At 43.8% G+C, this 24,059-nt stretch overlaps 1 protein-coding gene across 2 annotated transcripts in view; it reads left to right on the forward strand.

Annotated features, from left to right (window-relative positions):
• Positions 1 to 24,059, forward strand: part of adamts9 (ADAM metallopeptidase with thrombospondin type 1 motif, 9) — a 48,087-nt gene that overhangs the window by 17,620 nt on the left and 6,408 nt on the right. Inside the window, exons 22-36 of one of the 2 annotated variants that reach the window (XM_034082866.2) lie at positions 338 to 499; positions 1,520 to 1,639; positions 3,236 to 3,343; positions 3,424 to 3,591; positions 5,269 to 5,517; positions 6,864 to 7,025; positions 7,284 to 7,460; positions 12,992 to 13,162; positions 16,003 to 16,179; positions 18,767 to 18,937; positions 19,898 to 20,092; positions 21,295 to 21,424; positions 22,579 to 22,673; positions 23,339 to 23,433; positions 23,719 to 23,852. In XM_034082866.2, the coding sequence (XP_033938757.1) occupies positions 338 to 499; positions 1,520 to 1,639; positions 3,236 to 3,343; positions 3,424 to 3,591; positions 5,269 to 5,517; positions 6,864 to 7,025; positions 7,284 to 7,460; positions 12,992 to 13,162; positions 16,003 to 16,179; positions 18,767 to 18,937; positions 19,898 to 20,092; positions 21,295 to 21,424; positions 22,579 to 22,673; positions 23,339 to 23,433; positions 23,719 to 23,852 (2,314 nt within the window). Of the gene's footprint in view, positions 1 to 337; positions 500 to 1,519; positions 1,640 to 3,235; positions 3,344 to 3,423; positions 3,592 to 5,268; positions 5,518 to 6,863; positions 7,026 to 7,283; positions 7,461 to 12,991; positions 13,163 to 16,002; positions 16,180 to 18,766; positions 18,938 to 19,897; positions 20,093 to 21,294; positions 21,425 to 22,578; positions 22,674 to 23,338; positions 23,434 to 23,718; positions 23,853 to 24,059 lie in introns of those variants that run through there. The other variant, XM_034082868.1, reaches the window with a different exon arrangement.

A 24,059-nucleotide genomic window follows, 5' to 3' on the forward strand; every position in this document is an offset into this window, starting at 1 on the left:
CCATGCGGTGCTGATAAATACAAACACCTCCACTGCACTGTGTACTTATGCACTGTACTCACACACACACACACACACACACACACACACACACACACACACACACACACACACACACACACACACACACACACACACACACACACACACACACACACTCTCTGGCCCTGTCTTCTCGTTCATTCCAACCACTATTTCTTTTGTAATCTGCATATCGTGCTTTCCTCCACACCAAGTGATCTCTTCCTCTGTCGTGAAATAGCATTCCAGCAGGTTCAATGTAACAACATGCTGTCCACATATCTCACTCTGAAACCTGAATGTTCCTTTACTCCAGTGCCTCGTGACGTGTGGCAAAGGCTACAAGCACCGTCAGACCTGGTGTCAGTTTGGTGAGGACCGTCTAGATGACCGATTTTGTGGCTCACCTAAACTGGAGTCCGTGCAGACGTGCCAGCAACCGGAGTGTGCCTCGTGGCAGGTCGGACCCTGGGGACAGGTGAGTCCTATTCATACATACACCTTGTTTGAGGTTGTTACATATGGGTCTGGTGTAAAGTTAAATGTTTATTTCAGAACAGATGAAAAGAACATCACTCTGTTTGGTCTAAACTGGGAATTACAATGTAGCGTTCTGATTGGCCAGTTGACCTGATATACAACAATTATCTCAATGAAGAATCGGTGTTTTTTCCCCAAGACTTTTAAGAGGCTATTCTAGAACCTTCATGAATAGTCACATATTTTATACACAGGCAATATCGAGGTCTACCCTGGCAAATGTGAAGCTTACAATTACTGTTGCTTCTCTGATGAATGATTCCCAGATGTAAACGAAGGGGAGGACACGGATAAGCTAAATCATTTAGCACTGTCTCTTCTTCTCTCGCCCGTTTAGATTCAGAGCACATCCTGCCAACATAAATATACAGAAGCTACGGATGATGTGGGCGTGTTCTTCTACAAAAGCATTATATAGGGTTATGCATACAGTATATAGTGTCTGTGTGTGCAGGAGTCATTTGTGTGTGTGTGCACAGAGAACTGAACACCCAAAAATGTGAGATATGTGTGTGCCCCCCCCCATCAGAGGATGTGCGCGCGTTAAGGTATATTTGAAGTTGTTTAATGAAGCGTTGTCAAATTGTAGTTGAAGGTGCCGCCAAACAAGCTTGACCCTGTTTCACTGGAGGCAGTGAGGCGGAAGGGAGCGTGGAGTCGTGCCCTCTGACTTGGCTACAGTGGAAACAAGACAAGTGCAATGTATATGGGCAAAGGTTCCTCGTGTATTTGATCTGCGAGACCCCGCTTGAAGCTTTCTCTCGGAGGGTGGAGCGCAGAATAAGCCTTTTTATCCGCTGAGCCTGGTGTACCGTTTTTGAATTTGTTTGTGTGGGGGATTAGTTTCTTGGCTCAGATGAACATCTTTGTTTTTCTGTGCTATTTGCTTGCCTCTTCCTAAGTTTTCTCTCTGCGCTCTGTTACTAATGTTCCCCCCCCCCCCCCCCTTTGAACCCAGTGCACTACCTCGTGTGGGCCAGGCTACCAGATGCGAGCGGTGAAGTGTGTCGTTGGCTCTTATGGTACTGTCATGGACGACACTGAATGTAATGCCGCCACCCGACCCACTGACACCCAGGTAAGGCCTTCTCTCTTTCTTTCCTGTCGTCCTCTTACCCTCGATAACATCTTTCTTTCACTTCTCCCAACTGCCCACAATCTCTTTATCTGTGCTTCGCTGTGAGAGCCACCGTTTAGTCTCAAACTGTGTGGAGAGAAGGAAGCATCCACATTCATGCGCACTGACACTCAAAACGCACACATTTCATTTCCACCTGGTCTCAATAAAGCTATGTTGTCTGATCTAGTCCCTCGTCTAGAGGGAGAGAAAAAGGGGGAGGTAACACCAGCCTCACTGTCCCCACAGAGAGACACACAGCTGTCACACAGAATCCCCAAAAGAAATACCAAATTGTTTGTGTGTTATTCTTCTGATTACTATCGATTATTATCTATCTGTATAATAAGTACGCTTGAAACTTTCCTGTATGTTCATGTCAATAGAGCTGGACACTTTACCACAGGCCGAAACAACCCTATCTCACAGGATACTAATGCTTAATAAACTACTAATACTAAATCGGGCTAGTGATGTACACAATTACAAATATATTGCTCCTTTATCCTCCACCGCTTACAGATACAGACATAGATGTCATCAGGTTTACATGTGGAATTGTTTTTCTAAATCTGCTTGTGCATCTGTTTGTTAAGTGCTCGACGCACAAAAAGAGACCGAAACACCAAAGGAACCTATTTGGAGCTGAATCAGAGTTGTGTTTGGTCAGCGCGGGGCGTACACCCATTTCAGAGGGCTGAGCATGCAGACTCAGAATGAGGCCCCCCTCTAGTCGCAGCGGCTCTTAATTCCGGTGCCTGGGCCGACAGAGCCAGTGACCCCGAAGCAGTCGCCCCACCTCGTTGTGATTCCAACCAACCAGCCATGAAGTGGGCCACCAGCCGCCAGTCCCACCAGGCAGCCACCAAGCAGGGCTTAGAGAGAAAGAAGGGTAGATACATGTCGATGGGTGGAGGTCTGAATAGAGAGAGGAGGACGGTTGAGGCAAAAGATGTACTTCCACACACCAGGTTATACATGTTCAATGTGACTTTGACAGGAAGTGTGCGTCGAGCTGATCTAAATGCTGCCATGAGGACTATTTGCTTCCATCAGGAGGCGGAGTGAGGAATGTGGAGCCTACTCAGATCCTATGAACCTGATTAAGGCCCTCATTCCTAGAGACTGGGGGTCAGAGGGCATTGGGGGGGAAGAGGAAAGGGCGGAAGGTGAGAGACAAGGGAGTGGATTAGGGGTGGAGTTTACAACCACGCCAGCATGGGCATTGGAGCCCTGAATACCACTCCACTATGACCTGTTATGACAGGGATCAGGGCTTTATGCTGAGTGGCTTACTGCCACAATCCATAGTTTTAACTGACGGGGCGGACCCTGTACTTGTTATTTTGGTAAGGTTGGGGCAAAGGCTTGATGGGAACACGACTACTCTGAAACATAGAGCCAAAGGAATAAAGTTTAAGTTAATAATGACTGTCCCGTGTCAGAGGAGCTGTCTCTGATATTCATGGTATTTCGTGGTCAGGGACAGATGTTGTTACAGTATATTCATTTTGTTAATCACTGCATGAATGGGTGTGTGTGTCCTCCCTTCCACAGGACTGTGAACTGGCCCAGTGTCCCAGCAGCCACCCTGTTCCCCCAGGAACTAAAGTCCCCTCCAACCAGGCCCACAAAACACAGTGGCGGTTTGGCTCCTGGACCCAGGTTGGTGGTCCGGTCACATCTTCATTCTGTTTGTCTCTTGTTGGTTTCCAGTTTCTTAACCTTTCTCTTCTGCAAAACAGTGCAGTGCCAGCTGTGGCAAAGGGACACGTATGCGCTATGTGAGTTGCCGTGACAACCAGGGTGGTGTGGCAGAGGAGGCAGCGTGCGCCCACCTCCCAAAACCCCCTGCCAGAGAAGTGTGCTCGGTAGTGGCCTGCGGACAGTGGAAAGTGCTGGAATGGTCAGCGGTAAGACCCAGTTACTGTTTATCTGTTTAAAATGACAACTTAAAAAAGATGCACCGACATGTATACGAGCCAGGTGTTGTTGTTTCAAAGGAAATCAGCATTTAAAAAAGGTTTGAAATTAATTCACATTTAAAAAAGGTTTTTCTTGTTTCCATTAGAACTGCATCTGTTGATTAACCTTCATGATGTGCGGTCAATATTGCAATCCAGATGTTTTTCTTCCTGCAAGATTGATTGATTTCAGTATCCTCTATATTATTTGTTAACTACACTGACAATTATTGTGTGTGTGTGTGTGTGTGTGTGTGTGTGTGTGTGTGTGTGTGTGTGTGTGTGTGTGTGTGTGTGTGGTGTGTGTGTGTGTGTGTGTGTGTGTGTGTGTGTGTGTGTGTGTGTGTGTGTGTGTGTGTGTGTGTGTGTGTGTGTGTGTGTGTGTGTGTGTGTGTGTGTGTGTGTGTGTGTGTGTGTGTGTGTGTGTGTGTGTGTGTGTGTGTGTGTGTGTGTGTGTGTGTGTGTGTGTGTGTGTGTAGTGAGGCAAACGTTTCTGGAGATGCAAGGGGCTACAGTGAGGGGCTCCAGTCTGGTTTACAGATGTTTCTCATCAGAATACTTGTGATACATTACAGCCAGACTGCAGGTCTGGTCACCATACATACCCACACATGTACCACAAAGCAAAAGACACTCATTGACCCCCCCCCCCCCCCCCCCCCCCCAAATGGAAATAGTTCATCCCAAGGCCAAAAATGATTTCAGGGGCCTATCCCAGCCACACACATGCACACTAGTTGTACTAACCCATAGCATGTGTCGTGCAGTGGCATCCACAGCTTCCTCTAGTATCCGATCATACACTTTGACTTGCTGTATGTAAAACCTTCTTGCAGTATCTAAAGTAATGTGAAAGGCATTCCATTGTGACGCAGCAGTATAAACATCTGGACAGTGTAATCCCAGGTGGGATTCTGGAGTAGACAGCTGTTGCATAAGTATAACACATCGCCTTATGCAAGACAGAAAGTGAACTCCGTAAGGGAGGAGCTACGTGACACGCCATTAGTGCTGGGATAAAGTTCTGCCTTTTTCTTTCCTAAAAAGAAATATATCTGAACGTGGGTCCTTTAAGGAGACACTGCATCGCCAGACATCTGTAATACATCGGGAGTTAGTTGCTGCCCCCCAGTGAGGGGATGTAATTGTATGTTGAGATCAGCTGGATGCAGTCATTCAGGCACTGTTCCGGACTCACAGGGGAAAAGGGAGCGGAGTCTGAAGATGAGTGTCATCTGGGCTTCTCGTTTCTCTTGTAAGATCTTTCAATACCTGGAAAGGATAAAGAAAGAGAGAGAGAGAGAGAGGCTTTCTTAACCTTTACCGTTTTAGCACCACACATAGTTGCATGTTGTAGCTGAGTTTTTTGCCCGTGCATACTCAACATGGTAAATATATCATAACCCTAAAGTTATTATAGCACCTGTGATCGATTATTTGTTTCCAATATGGTCAAACCTCTGAAATCGCAGGTCTGATGGCCCACTTGAAGCCATTCATACCGATAGCAGGTCGATATAAATGGCTGATCTTTTCGACTTGCCTCCACCATCTAATAATTACAGTTTTCTTCAAGAATGTGTTTCTATGTCTCATTGCATATGCACTTATGTTCTCTTCTTCCAGTGCTCGGTGACCTGTGGCCAGGGGAAGACCATGCGGGAGGTCCAGTGTGTCAACTACAGCGAGCAGGAGATGAATTCTAATGAGTGTGACCTCGACGATCGTCCTCGTGCAGAGCAGGACTGTGCTATGTCTCAATGCCCGTCCCGCTCCAGTGAGTCCCGACCTTTCCCGTCCTCTCCAAATGGCAGCTCCAGGAACAACCTGCCCCGCAGCCAATCCCACCAATGGAGGACCGGACCCTGGGGAGCGGTAAGGCATCTTCCACAAAGCAGCACCACATCACACCACTGTAACGTCTGTTCAGTAAATATGAGCCAGAGGGACACTGGTAGTGATGTCCACTTGTGAGTCTGTGTGCTTGTCGTCATGGTAACATAGTGCTTTTGGAGAAACCTACTGCAGTGGGAACTTTTTTTTTTAGTTTAGTCAATTTATTGAACATGTCAGAAACAAAAAAATATAACAATAATATATATATATATTCTCTTTTTTTCTTTTTTTCACTCAGATTAATAATTATAACAAAGTACCAAAAAAAAAAAAATAACGAAGAAAGAAAAAAAAAGAAAAATAATAATGTTCAGATAGTCTCTGTTCATGTTCAACAGGGGCAAGAAGAAGCTTAAAAAAACTTTTCTGGTCCTACCCCCTCTAACATATATTTTTCTTATAAAACATTAGGTCATCGTCATCAGCGACATGTTTGGAACTACTAATACACTGCCAGGTGCATGTGGACAGATGTCTTTCACCCAAATGGCATCACACCTGTGCAAGATGCTTTCACAAAACCTGACGGGCGTGTAGTTGAGATCAGAATGAAGGTTGAGTTTGTAGATGAGTGTGGTTCAAACAAGAGCGCCAGAAGTAGAAAGTGCCAGCGCCATACTTCTAGCATGATGTGGTGTCGCGACTGGTGGGAACTCTTCACACGATGGTTCCCCGTTTGTTTTGTGAACATATTAGACAAGTACGAGATAGCTATTATACAATAAGTGAGATTAAGAGTCCTTGAAGATATTTAAGTGATTGAACTCCTACACTGTAACCAAAACACTTTGACAATCACTCATGAAGTGTGAGTCTGTTGTTTAGGCCCTGGTCTCTTTTAAGACGAGACTTTTAATTACTGTGATGTAACACCACGGGATTACAGGAGACACTGGCTGTCCCTCATATGGACCCCTTTACTTCAATTGTTGTTGTTTTTAAACTGTCTCTCTACTAAAATAACTTTTGACCTACAAATAATTCTAGGAAGTGAGTGAAGCTATTTCTGGTGTCACTTCCTGCCTCTGTCTTGAGGATATGTATTTTAATATAGCAGCAGATATGGCCAGTCGTTTAAAATAACCTGTCTCTTAGTATGGGCTCTGCTAGCAGCAAAAACACAACTCATGTTTGCATTTAGCCATGTATTCAAAGACACATTGATTTGATACTTTGCAGCCACGAGTCATACTTAAGTGTGTGTTTGTGCGTCATCATGTCTTAAGGAAATGTAAATAATGTACAGTAGAATAACCCCTGGGACCTATTTACACCTATACACTGCCGTCTATTTGACCGTGTGCACTCTTCCCTCTGTACACTAGTGCTCCAGCACATGTGCAGGAGGTTTCCAGCGGCGTGTAGTCGTGTGCCAGGACGAGAACGGTTACCCTGCCAACAGCTGTGAGGATCGCAGCCAGCCCAATGAGCAACGGTCCTGTGAGTCAGGACCCTGTCCACAGTGGATCTACGGCAACTGGGGAGAGGTAAGACCGACGCCAACTCACTGATTGGTTAGATTACAGTGTACTCTCTGAACGATCATGGACCGGCTTTAAGAAAACATTTCAGAATGTGGGATCAGCACTTTTGTTTGAAACATCATTTGACCAATGCATTGCAATTCAGCTAAGGCTTTCGAATATAAATCACGTGCAGCAATGGCCCTAGTTTTTACTTTACACTCAAATACCTTTTCCCCATACCCACCTGTAAAACACAACCTCTCCTCCTGCTTCCCTCAGTGCACCAAGCCATGTGGAGGTGGGATAAAGACAAGGCTGGTGGTTTGTCAGCGTCCAAACGGCGAGCGTTTCAACGATCTGAGCTGCGAGATCCATGACAAGCCGCCAGATCGTGAGCGGTGCAATACTCAGCCGTGCCCGTCTAGCCCCCACTGGAGCACAGACCCATGGAGCTCGGTACGCTCGTAAAAAATACTCTATACCTTGTTTTTCAACCTCACATTGTTTTCCCAAAACCTCTAGTCTTACTCTTTCACAAACAGTCTTCAATGGGCTCTGACTTTTGGTGCTTTTGCGCTGGAGAAATTACATTCCCACTTCTCTTCTACTTTTAACCTCCTCCACTTCCTGCTCCCTCTCTGGTGCCTGGGAATGGTCAACGTTTCCTCAAGACATTCGGAAAGTGAATATCTGTTGTGCTTTAACAGCAAAGATATGCGCTCTTGCCAAAAAGTCCTTTTCAAACATACTTCAGTGACAGCTGTGACCGCAAGAACATTTTTGTCAGTCCTAGTTACCATAAAACTGTTGTTGAGCCTTGTGTTAGTATTTGAACAAATTCAGGATCACTTTGTATCACAATCAAAGTTAGTTTTGTAAAATATTGTTTCTTAAGATAATTTATTGAGATATTTGTTTTCCTTTTTATCTTTTGTATATAGCATTAACTTTTTAAAGTGGTTTATTTTGTGTCTTAGCTTTTTGTATTCGCACATTTAGCCAATCTTTGTTCATATGCAAATACTGATGAATGTTTTTGTATATCAGGAATATACAGTATGATGCCTTCTTCTTTTATTATCCAAAGAATGGCCCATAACTTCCATTATACGGTGCTCCACAATGTAATCAATGTTCTGTTATGAACTTTAAGAGCACCAACCTACATAGGACTGTATTTGGGCTGTGTACTATATATACATATTTGTTATATATACATCTTTGAAATGGCTATTGTATCAAGAATTCAATCTGTCTCAAGGCACATGTGTTTTTTTTAGAGAAGTTACTAATCTTATTTAGACACTTTATTTTACAGTTTATGTATTCACCCTCTGCTCTGAAACAAACCGTGGTGTTGCCCCAAAGATGACACGACGCATGAATATGTTGACTCTAAAGTCCCTGAAACGTCCAGTAACCGTAGTAAACACCAGCACCAGCAGCTGAACTAGCACTGTAAAATAAAATGTCTCACTGGGTTTGTGGTAATTAGTACTAATAGCCGTTGTATTCCAGAGGGTTTTGACCCAGATTTCCTTAGTGTGACCAAAACAATAGCTTTAAAGCTCTCTGCTCCAAAGATGCTTGACATGAGTGTATTTATATTGTGTTAGTTATTGTTTTCTTTGTACAGTAAGAACTTGGAGTTGCTAAATATGCTATGCTCAACAATACCTCATTTGGAACACAACACAACTCAACTAGCCATTACACAATGACAACCTACACTGCGGCGGTGCTTTGGCCACACAAGGGAGACGTGAGATATAAATATCAAAAATGAACCATCACGTTTTTGGTGTTTATGGCACTTTGCTTTTTGATACTGCCTTTCCTGTACCTTTGTATCTTTCCATGAGCAGTGAGTGGATTGGTCAGATTGATCCGTTTAATGCAAAGTGTATCACAGATATAATGAAATGATGTTTGAGGATTGGCTGTTAATCGGCTGTTAAAATGTTTGACAGCCGAACCACAGGGGAAGTTACTAGTGTTTTGTATCCAGAGCTCTCACTCTGAGCCAACCTAATGTGTCTACCTCAGCCTCTGTTATGATTGCCCCCCTGCCGTATCTTTCTCTCCCTTGCACTGGAGGGATTCTGCCTGGCTAAGATTAAGCTTGAGTTGTTGCGGCTACCCAGTGCAGTTGATGGTCCTAAACACAGATCCAGGGTGTGTGTTAACCCCCCTTGTAATACTCACCATCCTGTTGAGGACAGTCAAAGCTGATCTAGAATCTGTGGTTAGGAGCACCCTTTGCCTGCAGCCCTCCCAGTTGACTCCTCCTGGTCATAAATGTCTGTACTGACATCACACCTTATTTTAAGGGCCTGTTAACACGGCAGTGAGAACATTTATTACCATGCATCATTTACTAATGAGAGGTATCGCTTGTGACGAGCAATACCAATACTATAGTGATTCCAAGGCAGCGGTAAATCAGAGGACACAGTATTAACAAAGCACATCCTGTCATTCTTCTTTAACTTCATTTTTCATTCAGACCAGTTTGACCCCTTGAGGTCAACCTAACACCGTATCAACAGGCTCTTGAAATAAGCATAATGTATGTCTCTTATTCACAAATGGCAGTATTAGTTTGTGTTTCAAGAAGATTTCTGTATATTTATGTAATTACTTGTATTTATTGTTACTTCATTATAATGTTATGTCAATATTTAATTTTTTATGGATTTGTTGGATTTCTGTTCATTTCCAGAAAAGGTTACGATTAAAGTGAAGTAGAGGTACTATCAAAGGCTTTCTCCATTCTTCTTTCTTTCATTCCTTAACACTCTAGATCGTGGCATAAAGGGCAATTACTCTGAATTCACACTTTTGTGTACTATCGGTTTACCATTAGAGAACGTACCGATGCTTGCAAATGAGATGTGAAATTAGGGGTTAACAATCTGGGCATTAATAAATCATTTATACTACAGTTATTTATTTTACTAATGGGTACCTATTTACATTTTTGGGTGAACAACATACCTACTGAGCAAGAAAAAGTATGGGGTAAGGATTTTTGTAGCACTTAATAAATCTACACAAAATAAATGTCAAAGTCGGTGGAAGTGTGGAATGCTGGACGCTTTCACTCTCAACGACAGCCATCTTTGCTACGTAACAGAAGTTACACTACAAGCCAACACAGTAGCTTGTACTACTTGCTAGCTCGTAGAACTAGCTAGCTAGCTGACAGCAGTGCTAGTCACTTTCGGTCAGGGCACAGCAGCCCTGTGCAATTGAAAACAACACTACACGGTCAAAGTTTACACACTGCTCACAGGAAGTGTGCTAACAAGAGTATTCCATTGAGACACAGCGTTAGTGTGTGGCACTCAAGGATGCAGGCTACGCTGTAAAATTACTAAACCTAAAATACCTACAGTTTACATTGTACTTTTAGACGTTCCCAGATGTCTGGCCCCTTATTCCTCTTCATATGTGTGTAACCTGTATGTATTGAAATGTATGTACAGTACTGGTACAAAGTTAGTTCAATATTTAAGCTGTGAATTTGGAAGAATTAGTTGAGCAAAAATATGAATCAATGCCAACATTTTTGTCACACCCAGTAAACAGGTCTCTGCTAGATAAAAATAACCTGCAAACTCTCTGGCACAGAGTTTTTACAAAAAAGTGAAAACTGCAAGTACTATAAGTACTAACCCCTAACAACATTCACCATGCCGATAACCTCGCTCTTGCAACATTGTAGTTCTGTTTCTGAGCCCTATAATGAAGTATTTAACTCGAGATTACCAGCTCCTGCTTTATGGTAATTACAGTGTGTTTGTGGATAAGGAAGTGTCCTATATTATTTGGGGTTTTACCTTTTGACTTTGACTAAAGTATTTCAAAAGAGAGGCCTGGCAAAAGGCTTATGAGGCAGTGCTCCCCTGCCAGTCTTTTCGACAGGGTGTTTTTCCTGAATGAAAATGCACAAATCACTGAGCAATGTCCTTGTTGTTGTAAGTGGTCAGGGCCTCTGCTGACCTCTTGAAAGCCATCATGCTTTTAGCGTCCGTGTCAGGAGTTCAAAGCTCTCTCTCTAAGGTGAATCTTTGTCCTGTGAGACAATGCCTCGGGATCCCTCCCATTTCATTTACTGTGTTTATTTAATTCTTAATGCTGACCCCCGGCTTATTCCGGGACGCCTGGTGACGCGTGCTCCGCTGTGAAGTTGTCAGCCCCCTTTGACCCTTTCTGTCGGGCTGCTCGTCTATGGTCTAATGCAACTTGATGACGGTGTACCAATATGGGGGCCAGTGAGAGTGACTCAAACGAGGAGGGGGGGGGGCTGTCAACAAGACAATGCAGTGGTGTATTGGTGGGTCAAGGGTCACGTTTGATCTGGGGAGGGGCCCCTTCCCGGTTCATCCCATCAGCACAGACATAGTTCTGGGAAACTGCTGTGATCCCGGGACGAAAAAACCCAACAAAACAAGAGTTGAATAGGATTCCCAAACGCTGTGCTGACATTGAATAGTGGTTTATTTAGGGGGGGGGGGGGGGTCATTTTACAAGGTGCTTACCAAGGCTTTGCCGCTTTATACCTAAATTTAAATGTTGTATCTGCAATTCCATAGATTGTTATGACCTTATGTTAAGAATGACTGACCCAACTAGTGATGGAATTAAATGTAGCGCTATGGCTAATGACTTGTGTGCAGAACGAGAAAGGGATCAAACGTCCATCCTTGTGATGAGTAGAGGACCTGCTCTACCGCCTGCAAATACGAAGTATACAAATAAAGTTGTTTATATAGTTTATTGCAGGTAGGACATGTTGAGTTGGGCAAAGTTAATGAACCCTGTGTGTCGGAGTGCATGTCCAACGTGGTGTTTTATTTGTAGTGATTCCCAAGGTGTTCTGCTCCGTGTTAGCACATTAGAACGGCAGGGAAGCATACACACCTTTCAAAGACGTGAACAACAACACAGCCTGGCGAAGTCTTAACTTTAGTGACGTTTTCTGAAATGCGCTGTGATTTGCCATCTACTCTTCACATTTCATCCAAACCAAACGTGTTTCCTTATGTCAGACATCACAAATACAATCTTTCAGTGGAGATACATATTAGGAGGACTATAAGTGGACTATAAGTGACTTACTATATCAACCAGGAAGTCTTCTAATCATGTGTGCTACAATTCATAAAGATATAAAGGCAACACAGTCAGTGTAATATTTTATTAAAACTGATTCACAACAATACCCGAGTAAAGTTCACACAGGTAATATGACGAGTTTCTCATTGTAAGCTGAATCATACATCTGTATTAACTGACAGCACTTCTAACAGATGCGTTACAGATGAAATTCCAAGCATTTTATTAGCCCCTCCTTTAGTGTGCCTTGCCCGCCGCGAATGAGGTCAGAGGTCACAGTCTATTACAGTCTGTCACTGGTCAGGACAGCAACCGCACGCTGGGTCGCATACTCGTTTCACTCTGAGACTGTCGCTTCCCATCCATCCCCTCATGCAAAGCCCCCTTTGATCGAGCACAGGCCAGCCTCTCCACTCCCTCCTGTAACATCGGCGTGTGTGTGTGTGTGTGTGTGTGTGTGTGTGTGTGTGTGTGTGTGTGTGTGTGTGTGTGTGTGTGTGTGTATGTGTGTGTTTGCCTGTCACACCGTGTTAGACTCTCAGTAACTCGTGAACCCGGATATGAAACAAACTGCTACCGGGTTGATCGGGCACCCTCTGCCATTGGACTATCTCCCCATGTGGATCTGGGCGTCATATCACTCCTTTTTTTCAGTCTAAAAATCATCCACAAATTGATCGTGTTCAATAAATGCATGTTTTTTAATCAAAGCTGTGCAACAATCCCCTTTTTTTCATTCTTATTCAGACTTATGAAACCCAATCATGCTTTTTAACATCTGAATTTATTTTTTAAAGTTGCACTTTGAACACCAAACGTACCTTTTGACTTCAATTTCACTTGTTCTTTCTTTTGACCTGTTGCAGTGCTCCTCCTCCTGTGGAAGAGGGCTCAAGTCCCGGAAGGTGGTCTGTGTGACCGGGTCAGGACGCCCCGTTTCAGAAGAGAGCTGCCAGCATCTGTCCCCCAAACCCAGCAAGCAGAGGCGCTGCAAAGGCGGTCAATGCTTCAAGTGGAAGAGAGGCGACTGGGGAGAGGTAAGACTCTTTGACCCTGCTCGAAAACACTCCTCTGGCACTCGTGTTCTCACGCTGCCAGGCCAGTAAGCTCTCTCTCTCTTCTCCTTAATGCTTACCAGCTTGCTGCAAAGTATATGTGTGTAAACATCTGCAGCTAGGCCCGACCACTAACCAAGCTTTTACACATCACACAGTGGTTTGCAGCACAGACCGGGGTGCCTGCTCATAGGGTTTTTAAAGATAGTGCATACTGGGGCAGCAACTGTACAGTACGGTGGGTACGACAGCAGGATGGATGTGCACATAGGTCCATCTCGTGTTTATCTACCCCTCTCATCTCGAGATGTTCTATTCTCTTTAATCCTTCTCTCAATGTTGCTCTTTCCCCCACAGATCCATTTCTTTCAAGCCTTCTTTCTCTCTTTCACTTTTCTTCCCCTCTCTATCTTCTGCCTCGCCAATGGGAACCACATGCGTCTTTTCTTTGAATGCCCTCCTAAACATGCCAGACACACTCACGACGTGCACCTGGGCTGCTGCAGAGCATTTTTCTTCCTCTCCCTTAACTCTCCATGTCTCTCTTTTTTCTCTCCGTCCTTCACTCCTGTCATCTTTTTCTTTTTTACTGAATTCACCCCACTGGCCAAGAGTCCGAGCACAGAGCCACATCTGTGCTCCATATGTCAAAGAGGATGTGCCTTTGCTCTGAAACAGCTGTGGAGCAGGACTCATGCCAGGAGAAAATGATACTCCACACGTGCCTCTGTTGAAATCAGACGCTTACATACTAAGTATGATGTACATTTGAGTAGATAGTCCACAACGGCATACTCTGTGGATTTTAAGTATGCAAGGAATGCCCAGGTTTAAACTAGATAAGAAATGATTTATGAGGCGTGAGCCTACTTGCTCAAATGTCCCAAAATGCATTGCGTCTGTTTAAACGTTGAGGCATTGTTTGGCACCATCCAGTGTGTGCTTACAAATGTGGAAAACACAGGAACTCTCACATTTCATTTTGTGTGGAAAAATCTTCAGCATGTTTGATATTTTTTAAATATTAATAAAATAATACTGCAAAAATGTAGAATAAAGTAGATTTACATTTGTGATAAACATTTTTGTTTGATGGCAGCTTGGACTGTTATGGTTGTGATGGATACAGCCAGAGACGACATGTTGCTTGAGTTTATAACAGTGTGCCCTGTCTGCTGGAATGCCATACTTAATAGTCATGTTAGCATGCAATACGCAGTACACAATAATAAGTATGTCAATATGCAATATCGAACACACTCCCAGTCAAGTATGTTCACCCATGATGCAGCAGGCTGCCCAGATGTTTCAACTCCTGAAAACTGCAGATAATACACATTGAGTTAAACTGTATCACATATGACTAAACTAAAGTATAAGATAATAAGATAAGATATACTATGTCTGTATTCTTAAAGATTCATGTAGAAACTCTGGAACCTCAGCTTGAATCATCTGTACGTGTTTTTTTGCTTCCTTCACCCCTAAAGGAATACTTTACCCCCAAAATAATATGTTGTATTCACCCTGTGTTACTTTGAATTCTTGAATGAAACGTTGCTTTCTCGCATGACTCCATGGTGAACAAAGAATTCAAAGACGAAGGAAATTCATGATCAATTAAATAAATCTGGGCCGTGTTTCACAACAGCAGAATAAATTAAAAACATATTCCCAAACATTTATTTCACTGAAGCTTCGGACAAGGCAAGTGTGAGACTGTTCATGCAGAAGTGTATTAAATATTGAGGTTTGAGTGGAAATGCGTAAGTTATGAGCAGCATAATTGAGATATGAATTATACATTGTGCAAGAGTTTGTAAACTGATGTTTTGAGAAAGCATTGATTTTCATTAATCATGAAAGCATGCAAGTTCGAGTTTCATTAACAATTCATAGTTACACAGGGGGAGTACATGATATGCAAATCATCAAGATTTTTAACCTCACACAAATCTGAGTTATGATGTCTCAGTCTCTCAATGACTCAACCACTCATGTCATATTCTCTGTGATATTTTTCTCCACAAAAACCTTCACTTTAATTGTATAAATTAATATTAAAGTGGAGTATTGCATAAGCATGACAGTACAATGCAGGACAAGATAATTACTGTAAAAAATCCCCTACAAATCTGATCTACACAACAGTTTTTTGACATTTGTTATGTTATGTAAAACTGTGTCCTGTATTAAAGCAGAAAACAAAACATACTTTAATTAAAAAACATGGTTACACAAAACCTTCTGCTTTCAAGGCGCCAACTTGAATTTCTTCCCATTTCTGTAAGAAAACATAAGTTAAGTTAATATAAACCATATCACTTACAAATAAACATGAAGGTGTTGTTGCAGTTATTTCATCTTTGCAAACTTTCCTAAAAGTAATACACCATACCTTTATGAACTCAATTTATATTGTTGGAATGCCAAGGTCTCATAGTTAATACAATTACAGACAACTATTCATTTAAATCTATAAGCTGACACAAAAAGACAGAATGTCTGAATAACTTCAGGAAAAAATAAATGGACACAAAATAACAGTAGAGAGACAATACAACAGATTACATATTAAGTATGACGTATATTTCGTTAAATACATGCTACATTAATCTTCAAACAAGTAGAACACCAAAGATCGATACAAATGGGATATCGGCCACCATTCGACAATTAAACTCACGTGGTTCATTGCTTATCGCGAGAGTCGCAAAACGATATAAGTTGACTATTTGACATGCAGTAAAACAAAAAAGTTAAACTCAATGAAAAAAAGTGTTGTAAAGATTTTTGAAACGACTTATCTGTCCTGCTTCCAGTGTTCCGCAACGTGTGGGGACGGCGTCCAGCGGCGCGAGGTGTTCTGCCGGGGCGGAGACCGGCGCAGCCCGCACGAGAGCGGCTGCTCCCAGCGGTCCAGACCGGCGTCCAGCCAGAGCTGCCGGGGGGCAGACTGCCCCTCCCGGTACCGGTGGAGAGAAGGAGAGTGGCAGACGGTAAGCTGCATGGCGACCTGTGAGCTGAAACAAGCAGCTTAGTCTCTACAGGGCGAGGATGAATGAACTCTGTCATATCTGAAGTGTGAGTGGCTGCTTCAGGCGGAGGCAGTGCAGTCGGTGAGGGGAGGGGAGGAGAGGAGGAGGAGGGGAGCTGCTGCTGCTGCTGCTGCTGCTGTTGCATGGCCCTCGTAAAAATCAGATGATCCTCAGGCTCCAGTTTTTTTTTTAAACACACGCAAAGCCTCGTTGGATTTCCGATCTTAGTCTTGATTGGCCAATTCGCTTTTTCCATAGACTGTATTCCACCAATTAAAGTTAATGAACACCTGTGAGGCATTAATGGTTATCTAAACGTTAACACGCCTTCTACAATAAAAGTTGAGTTAAAGGCCCCTGAAATAACTTTTTATAATAATTATTCTATAAAAATCAGACCTAAAGTGATTTATTTTTCTGAGATTTATGCCAGGATTCTGACAAGATCCTGTTTCAGTCATAAAACTTAAAACACATCAAAGATTGAGCCAAGGGAACGAGGAGTGCTAAACTGCCTAATATCTCGGTTTTAGGACTCATTCATGCATCATTGTTTTTGCCTATTTAATCGCACCTCTAAACAGCCATAGTGAAGCAGCTTTGTTGAGTTTTTGTTCTTTAAATTATTTTATTTATTTTTCTCGTCCCACATTTTTATATTAAGAATTTGATATAAGACCACCTGAACAGGGACTTACAAGTAAACATAAAATCAAAAAAGAATCTATTATTGATCCTTTATTTGTATTCATACTCACGTATTAATTTACAGTTATCTATCTTTTATCTGCTCTAAACCCAGAACATGCAAAGTTGGCAGTCATCCAGGCTTTATTTAATGGGTACATTCCTGCTGAGCAACATCCAGTAATGTTCTATTGGCTGGAGGCTACAGACCCTTGTTGAGAGTTGGGGTTATTAGAAGAGGCAGCTGCAGCAGGAGTTTCTTCCACCCCGTGTTCAAGTGATGTTGAATCTGGGTCAGTGAGCAGCATGAAATGTCTCCTCTCAAAGGAGAGTCTAATTATTCTGGAGAAGTGTTTGGAGCTCTCTGCCTGCAGTGTAAAGCTGGAGGTAATTACAAGGGTTCACCGGCTATGGGTTAACATGCCTGCAGTGTGTGTTTTATACAATATACACTGTGGACTCCATCTACACAAATCAGAGATGATTGGGAACTCCAACAGTTTTACTTCTTCTATAACTAGAATTAAATATTTGGCCAAATGATTTGTCGTTGATTTAACCAGCACATACTGAAACTCAGGCACTCATCATGCGGGGTTTAGGTTAATGATTTCATAGTAGGGCAGCACAGCTCAGAAAAACAGTTCCAGGTATTTAAGTTGTTTGACATTGTCGAACAAAGTAAGAGTGATGAAGACCAGCTGGAGTCCGCTGTGTTTGTTACGGCAGTAACAGAGTGTTTCTGACGCAAGTGGAAGCCTCTCTGAGCCTCAACCTACGTCTTTTGCAGATTGAATGTCCTAATAATTGAGTTACTACATGGACCTGAATGTAGTAAGACAAAGGTCCAGGTGGTTCTGGAATAAAGTAAACTTCTTCAGAGAACACCACTTTCACAGCAACATCAATACAAACGATTTAACCTGGGTAGTGACGTATGAGTGATTATATTATTATAATCAGGGGTGCACATAACTTTCAGATGAGTAGCCTCATGGAGTCAGTGTTTGGTACTCCAACTTCTGGCTCCACTCAAAGTTATATGATGAAGCCCTCTGTATCGCGAACGTCAATGGGGGGGTGGGGGTGGGGGCGGGGCTAGAGTACTTCAGGAAAGTCGACGGGGGGGAGGGGGCTAGTGGAATACTCCGTGACCACAGAGCGTGAACGTTGTGATCAGCTGTTTTAGCGCAATTCTCCAGTGAAGGGGGAGAGTCTTCCTCCGCAGCCGGTTGGTGTAGTTTTGGCACAATTCCGTACAGACCGACGTTAACAGCAGTCCTGTCTGTGCACACGGAGACCGACTCTGTCGTCCGGTGATCTAACCGCCAAATGGCTTTGTGACAGTGACGGTACGCATTTCAGATTGTTGCCGCGCATGCGTACTTGCGTACCAGTTATGTGCACCCCTGATTATAATGCTTAGTACTCTTCTAAAGAAGCTCAAGTGTGTGGAGAGAAACTCCCTCTGGAGGGAACTTTAGGATGTTAGCCTTTGCAGACCATTCACATGCACAAAAAGCTATATAACACAAAAAGGAAAGGTAAATCCCCAAAAAGAATAATAGAGCCTCTTTAAAATGATGTAGTTTGCAGCTAGACATGACCAATTACAGGTAGGTTGACTTTTAAGAAATACTTCACCCTCAAAATGACATCATATGTCAGTTAATCACCCTGTCTTACCTTTAATTCATAAATGAGCTCTGTTACTAAGCGGGTGAGGGGCCGCTGCTGCCGATCTCTCTTGCTCTCTTAACATTGCATCTAAGTATAGGAGTGGCATATCTCTCCTAATACCAATCTTATACTTGCCATGTTTGTTAAAGGCCCTTGATTGTCTTTCTCATCTCCACTACAGTGCAGTAAGTCGTGTGGAGTAGGTCATCGACAGCGAGCCTTGCAGTGTGTAGACCAGAACCAGCAGGAGGTGCATGAGATGTACTGCGTGAACCAGATCAGACCTCCTGACATAGAAAGCTGCAACACCCACGCCTGTGAACTGATCTGGATCACAGGGGAATGGACTGAGGTGAGAGTGTGAACTTGAAATGATGTTGTAATCTGAATAGTTATAAATCAGTTTACTCTGAACTAGAAATACTTAAAGGTGACATGTCATGCTTTTCCGGTTATTGCCCGTTCCCTTGTGTGTTATGAAGGTTTGTATGCATGTAAACGGTCTGTAGAGTCAAAACCCTCAAAGTACACCATGGAGGGAGTAAAACTCTAAAACAGAAAATACCTCCCCAAACGCCTCGTTGGAGATACGTCACTGTCCATTTCATTCTTCCGGGTACATCATGATGTCATGTCGTACCCGGAACGAAATGGACCAATCCGTGGAGCCGTTACGTTACGTCCGCGGAGCCGTTACGTTAAGCCCCCGCTGATTGGTCTAAATTGACCAATCCACGGACTTCCTCACACACTCAATGCAGGCAGCTCTGCTGATCTCTCCTCCCTGGCTGCAGGCTGATAACAGACAGTTGGGATCGCGGCGAAATTCTCTCTGCAGACCCATTCTCACAGCGTTTAGCAACCTTTTTCTTACTCAATATCAAGCCACACTTATTGTTTTGACTTCGGCTGTGACTTTGTGTGTGCTCAGGGTGAGTTTGGCTGTGTTTCGCTATGTATCGCTAAACAAGGAAATCACACCTCCACGGAGCTCAGCGCGATTCACAACGTCCCGACTGGTCCCGACCAATCGGAGCACACTGTGGGGGGGGGGGGCGGCTGCAACGAGCCGTTTAGTGGAGAGAGTGAATACGCATACTCTACAGAGATGCTGTATGCGAAACCAATGTGAGTTTGGAAAATTGCACAGTATAAATCTATTCTAGTAGACCTCAACAATGGAATTGTGATCAGTGGAAATGGCCATGACATGGGACCTTTAACTCTTTAAAAAGACAATTAATCTGAATCACCATCTTCAAATCCAGTGTACTGTTTTTATTTCATGCCTGTGATTCATTCCCTTCTCCAGTGCTCAGCCAGCTGTGGTCAGAGCTACCGCCAGCGTCTGGTCTCCTGCAGCGAGGTGCATACTGAGAAGGACAACTATGAGTATGGCCATCAGTCTCTGTCCAACTGCCCCGGGACCCCCCCTGAGAGCTACATGCCTTGTAATCTGGAGCCATGCCAGCCGCCACAGGAGTGGAGGGTTGGAATCTGGGGACTGGTGAGCGAGGGCTGTCCATTCATTTATCTGTGTCTTTTCAGTGTGGAACATGCATGTCTTCTCCTAAAATTAAACCTTGATACGGAAGCCCTGAGAGGCAAGTGTTATACAAATGTTTTTGAGTCTGATACAAATACTTTTCTTGACTAACGGGTACAAAAAAAAGTTACTACTTTTCCCACCTGTTTCACACATTCAAAAGAATATAAGGAACCTCAAAAACGTGTTATCACCTGTTTAAGAGTCATAAACAAAGGGGTGAAACACTTAAAGGTGGGGTAGGTAAGTTTCAGAAACCGGCTCGAGATACACTTTTTGTTATATTCCATGGAATGCTCTTAACATCCCGATAGCAATGAATATCTGAAGTGCTTTGACAAAAAATCCATAAAAAAATGTCATCTGTGGAAGCCGTGATACTGTAAAAAGTACAACCAATCGGATTGGATTGCCGCCCTGTCTGTCAGCCTTCCATCTCGTGCACGCACAAATGTATCTCGTGCCCTCATTGGGCGTGCCCTCATTGGGCGTGCATTGCAGCAGTACTTCAATGACTCGCCAGCAACAGGCGGCCACTTTCACCAGTCTGCTGACGTCATGTGTGCGTTCATGTGTGTTGGAGGAGGTGCTCTGTAAGGAAGTCTGAAGGAAGGGGTGGATTCTTTTCGGCTGCGTACTTTCAAATTGTAGTGCACTCGAGCCGGTTTCTGAAACTTACCTACCCCACCTTTAAGTAAATGATCACCAGATATTTTTACGTATTTTTGTCTCAGGGCTTCTTTGCCCTGTACAAACAAGTATTATCATAGACTTATTGCAACGTAATAAATGCAAGTTGGTCTCCTGTAGTTTTCTGTGATGGAATGTCAAACCTTTTTTGCTTAACTGTTAATATTAACATAACAGTATTAGATTGAAACATGCAATAACTCACATTTTCTTTAACACTTTCCTTGAAGTTTTATATTTGCGCTTGATTATGATCAACTACAATTGTATTATTAAAACAGCCTTTAATGCACACTATTTTCTACACCTGAGATTTCAATGATTTAATTTTTTCTTCTTGAACCTGTCATGCACAAACATGTCCATGCACATGAATGTTTTTAAGTCGACACCTTGAAGATAGAAACGGCTGATGTGACTGTCATCCACAAGTTTTAGTTTTCACTCTGTCCCGGTTCTCTTCCCCCCCGCAGTGCTCAGTGAGCTGTGGTGACGGAGTGATGGTGCGGACGCTGCAGTGCGTGTCAGCAGACGCTCAGGAAAGCCATAGGTGTTCTCAGGAGGCCATGCCAGAGGCCAGAAAAGCCTGCAGGAATCCAAACTGTGAGTACTGCGAGACGATTGTTCCTCTTTAACAAAGGTCAAGACTTCCAGGGTTAGGTGCAGGCCGACTAAATGTACCCCACATTCCAGTGATAGGCATGGCTTGACTTGATCCAGTCATCTCAGGCTGCGGCCCCACGAGGACGAAAACGGCTAAACGCATAGGATTAACGCAAACGCAATCGCAAACGGCTTCCGTCCACATGCAATAATTATCCGGATAGTGTCTGCCCACACGAGACTGCTCCGTTTAGCGGTTTGAGAGGTAATTAAAATAGCTAAGGGTGATGATCTGACTTGAAGTGTGTGTTTTGCTGCAGCGGGAGGAGCTGCAGGTGAGCAGAGCTGCGTGTCTCCCTCCTGTCAGATTAGACTTCACTCGCGAGAGAAAGATAAATAATCTGAATTCAGGGTGCAGTTTACTTTGACGCGGAGGTGAGCAGCAGAGGTGGGGAGAGGCGGGGCTATTGCCTCATCATTATTGCTGTAGATGTTGCACAAACAACTGTAGCATGGTCAATAGCGTCCGGAGCACGATAGCAACTCTTCGATCCGCCATTGTTGTTGTTGTTGGTGGCGAAACACTTCAGCAATGGCGCGGGGTAAGCGGAGGTGAGCAGAAGAGGTGGGGAGAGGCGGGGCTATTGCGCAATCACTATCAGTGATCTGAAAATGTCCGTATAGGGCGCACACACGGAGCTGTTTGACCCCCCAGAGAGTGGCGTATGCATTTCTATCCACCTTGGGACCCGTTGTCGTTTCCTCAGTCGTTTAGTGCCATATTCGGTCGTCCTCGTGTGGCCGAACGGTCTATATGACACTAAACAGTAACGCAAACGACCGAATTCGTCCTCGTGGGGCCGCAGCCTCAGAGACGTGGCCTTTAGTGAGATAGTTATGATCAGAGGCAAACATCAAAGATCCACTATCCAGTGTATTTACTTCCCGACGGTAGGATGGGACATCAAAGCGTCAGTGGCTTTCCCTTTTCTTTGATTTGATGCAGCGATTTGTCACACTTGACTTAACCCCTGAAATGTGTGTTTGCATGCGTGCACATGTGTGTGTATAGGGCCCGAGTATCTGCCCTGTGTTAAATCTTCGCACTACTGTACTGTATACCGACTTATATCCACTTCCTTTGTGTCTCCAAGGCCATTTACCTTCTAGCTGTCAGGGCGTCCAGAGCACGAACGGCCCCCTCCCCGACAGCGAACACTTTCTCAATATTCAAGGGAAAGCACTCAAGGTAGGAATATATTGTTTATGTTGACCAACCAATGCACATGGCTGCAATGGATCCCCACATCTTTGACAGTTTGCACATTTTGGAAGAAAAAATATCGATCTTAAAGACATGTTTGTATTTTTGAAAATACATTTATTACACAATATGACGTGTATAGTTGAATTTTTTTTTTTTAAAGGTGTATGAAGCTATTATGGGTTTTATTTATGAGGGAAGAGCAACACTTGACTTTTGAATCATTTACAATACATTTTGCTGCCTGTTGTGACTGTGTAAAGGGCTTCTTTACAGTACAGTGCTTTACATTCACCTTTACTAGCTTGAGCTCAGGCATACCTTTGGTGCTGTGGTTTTGTGTGCAAGGTTTCATAGTAATGTGATATGTTTTAGAACACAGTCAGAGGAAATGCTTTGACTGCCTTCCAAACTGACTATGGTCTACTCTTTTTCCTCAACACCATTATTGTTCCTTCTTTCCAATCTGCACTTCTTCTCAATCTCCTTTTTTCTACCATCCTACCTCCTCCATCCCCTCCTTCACCCCTGGTTCCCCTCTCCTCCTCCCTCTGAATACCACGTCTCCTCCTCCTCCTCCTCCTCCTCCTCCTCCTCCTCCTCCTCCTCCTCCTCCTCCTCCTCCTCCTCCCTCATCTTATTCTCTTCAGGTCTACTGTGCAGGAATGCAGACAGAGACTCCACAGGAGTACATCACCTTGACAACTGGAGAAGGGGAGAATTTTTCAGAGATCTTTGGCTTCAGGTAAACAGTAAACAGGATAACAATGAGAATAGCCAAAATCCAACTGACTCCTGGCACAGTTTCCTGTCCCTAAATGAAGACATTCCATGGAAGTGTAAAGTTAAGCTAAGGTGTGTGTGTGTGTGTGTGTGTGTGTGTGTGTGTGTGTGTGTGTGTGTGTGTGTGTGTGTGTGTGTGTGTGTGTGTGTGTGTGTGTGTGTGTGTGTGTGTGTGTGTGTGTGTGTGTGTGTGTGTGTGTGTGTGTGTGTGTGTGTGTGTGTGTGTGTGTGTGTGTGTGTTTCCCAGGCTCAATGACCCCACCCAGTGTCCACCCAATGACTCCAGGAGAGAGGATTGTGACTGTCGGAGAGACTACACCGCCGCCGGCTTCACCACCTTCTCCAAAGTCCGCCTGGACCTCAGCAAGATGAACCTCATCAGTGAGTGGCTAGTACACACACACACACACACACACACACACACACACACACACACACACACACACACACACACACACACACACACACACACACACACACACACACACACACACACACACACACACACACACACACACACACACACACACACACACACACACACACACACACACACACACACACACATAACAGCATCCTGTGCCAGTG

This window comes from Pseudochaenichthys georgianus, chromosome 5, assembly GCF_902827115.2.
Source record: "Pseudochaenichthys georgianus chromosome 5, fPseGeo1.2, whole genome shotgun sequence".
Classification (NCBI taxonomy): Eukaryota; Metazoa; Chordata; class Actinopteri; order Perciformes; family Channichthyidae; genus Pseudochaenichthys; species Pseudochaenichthys georgianus.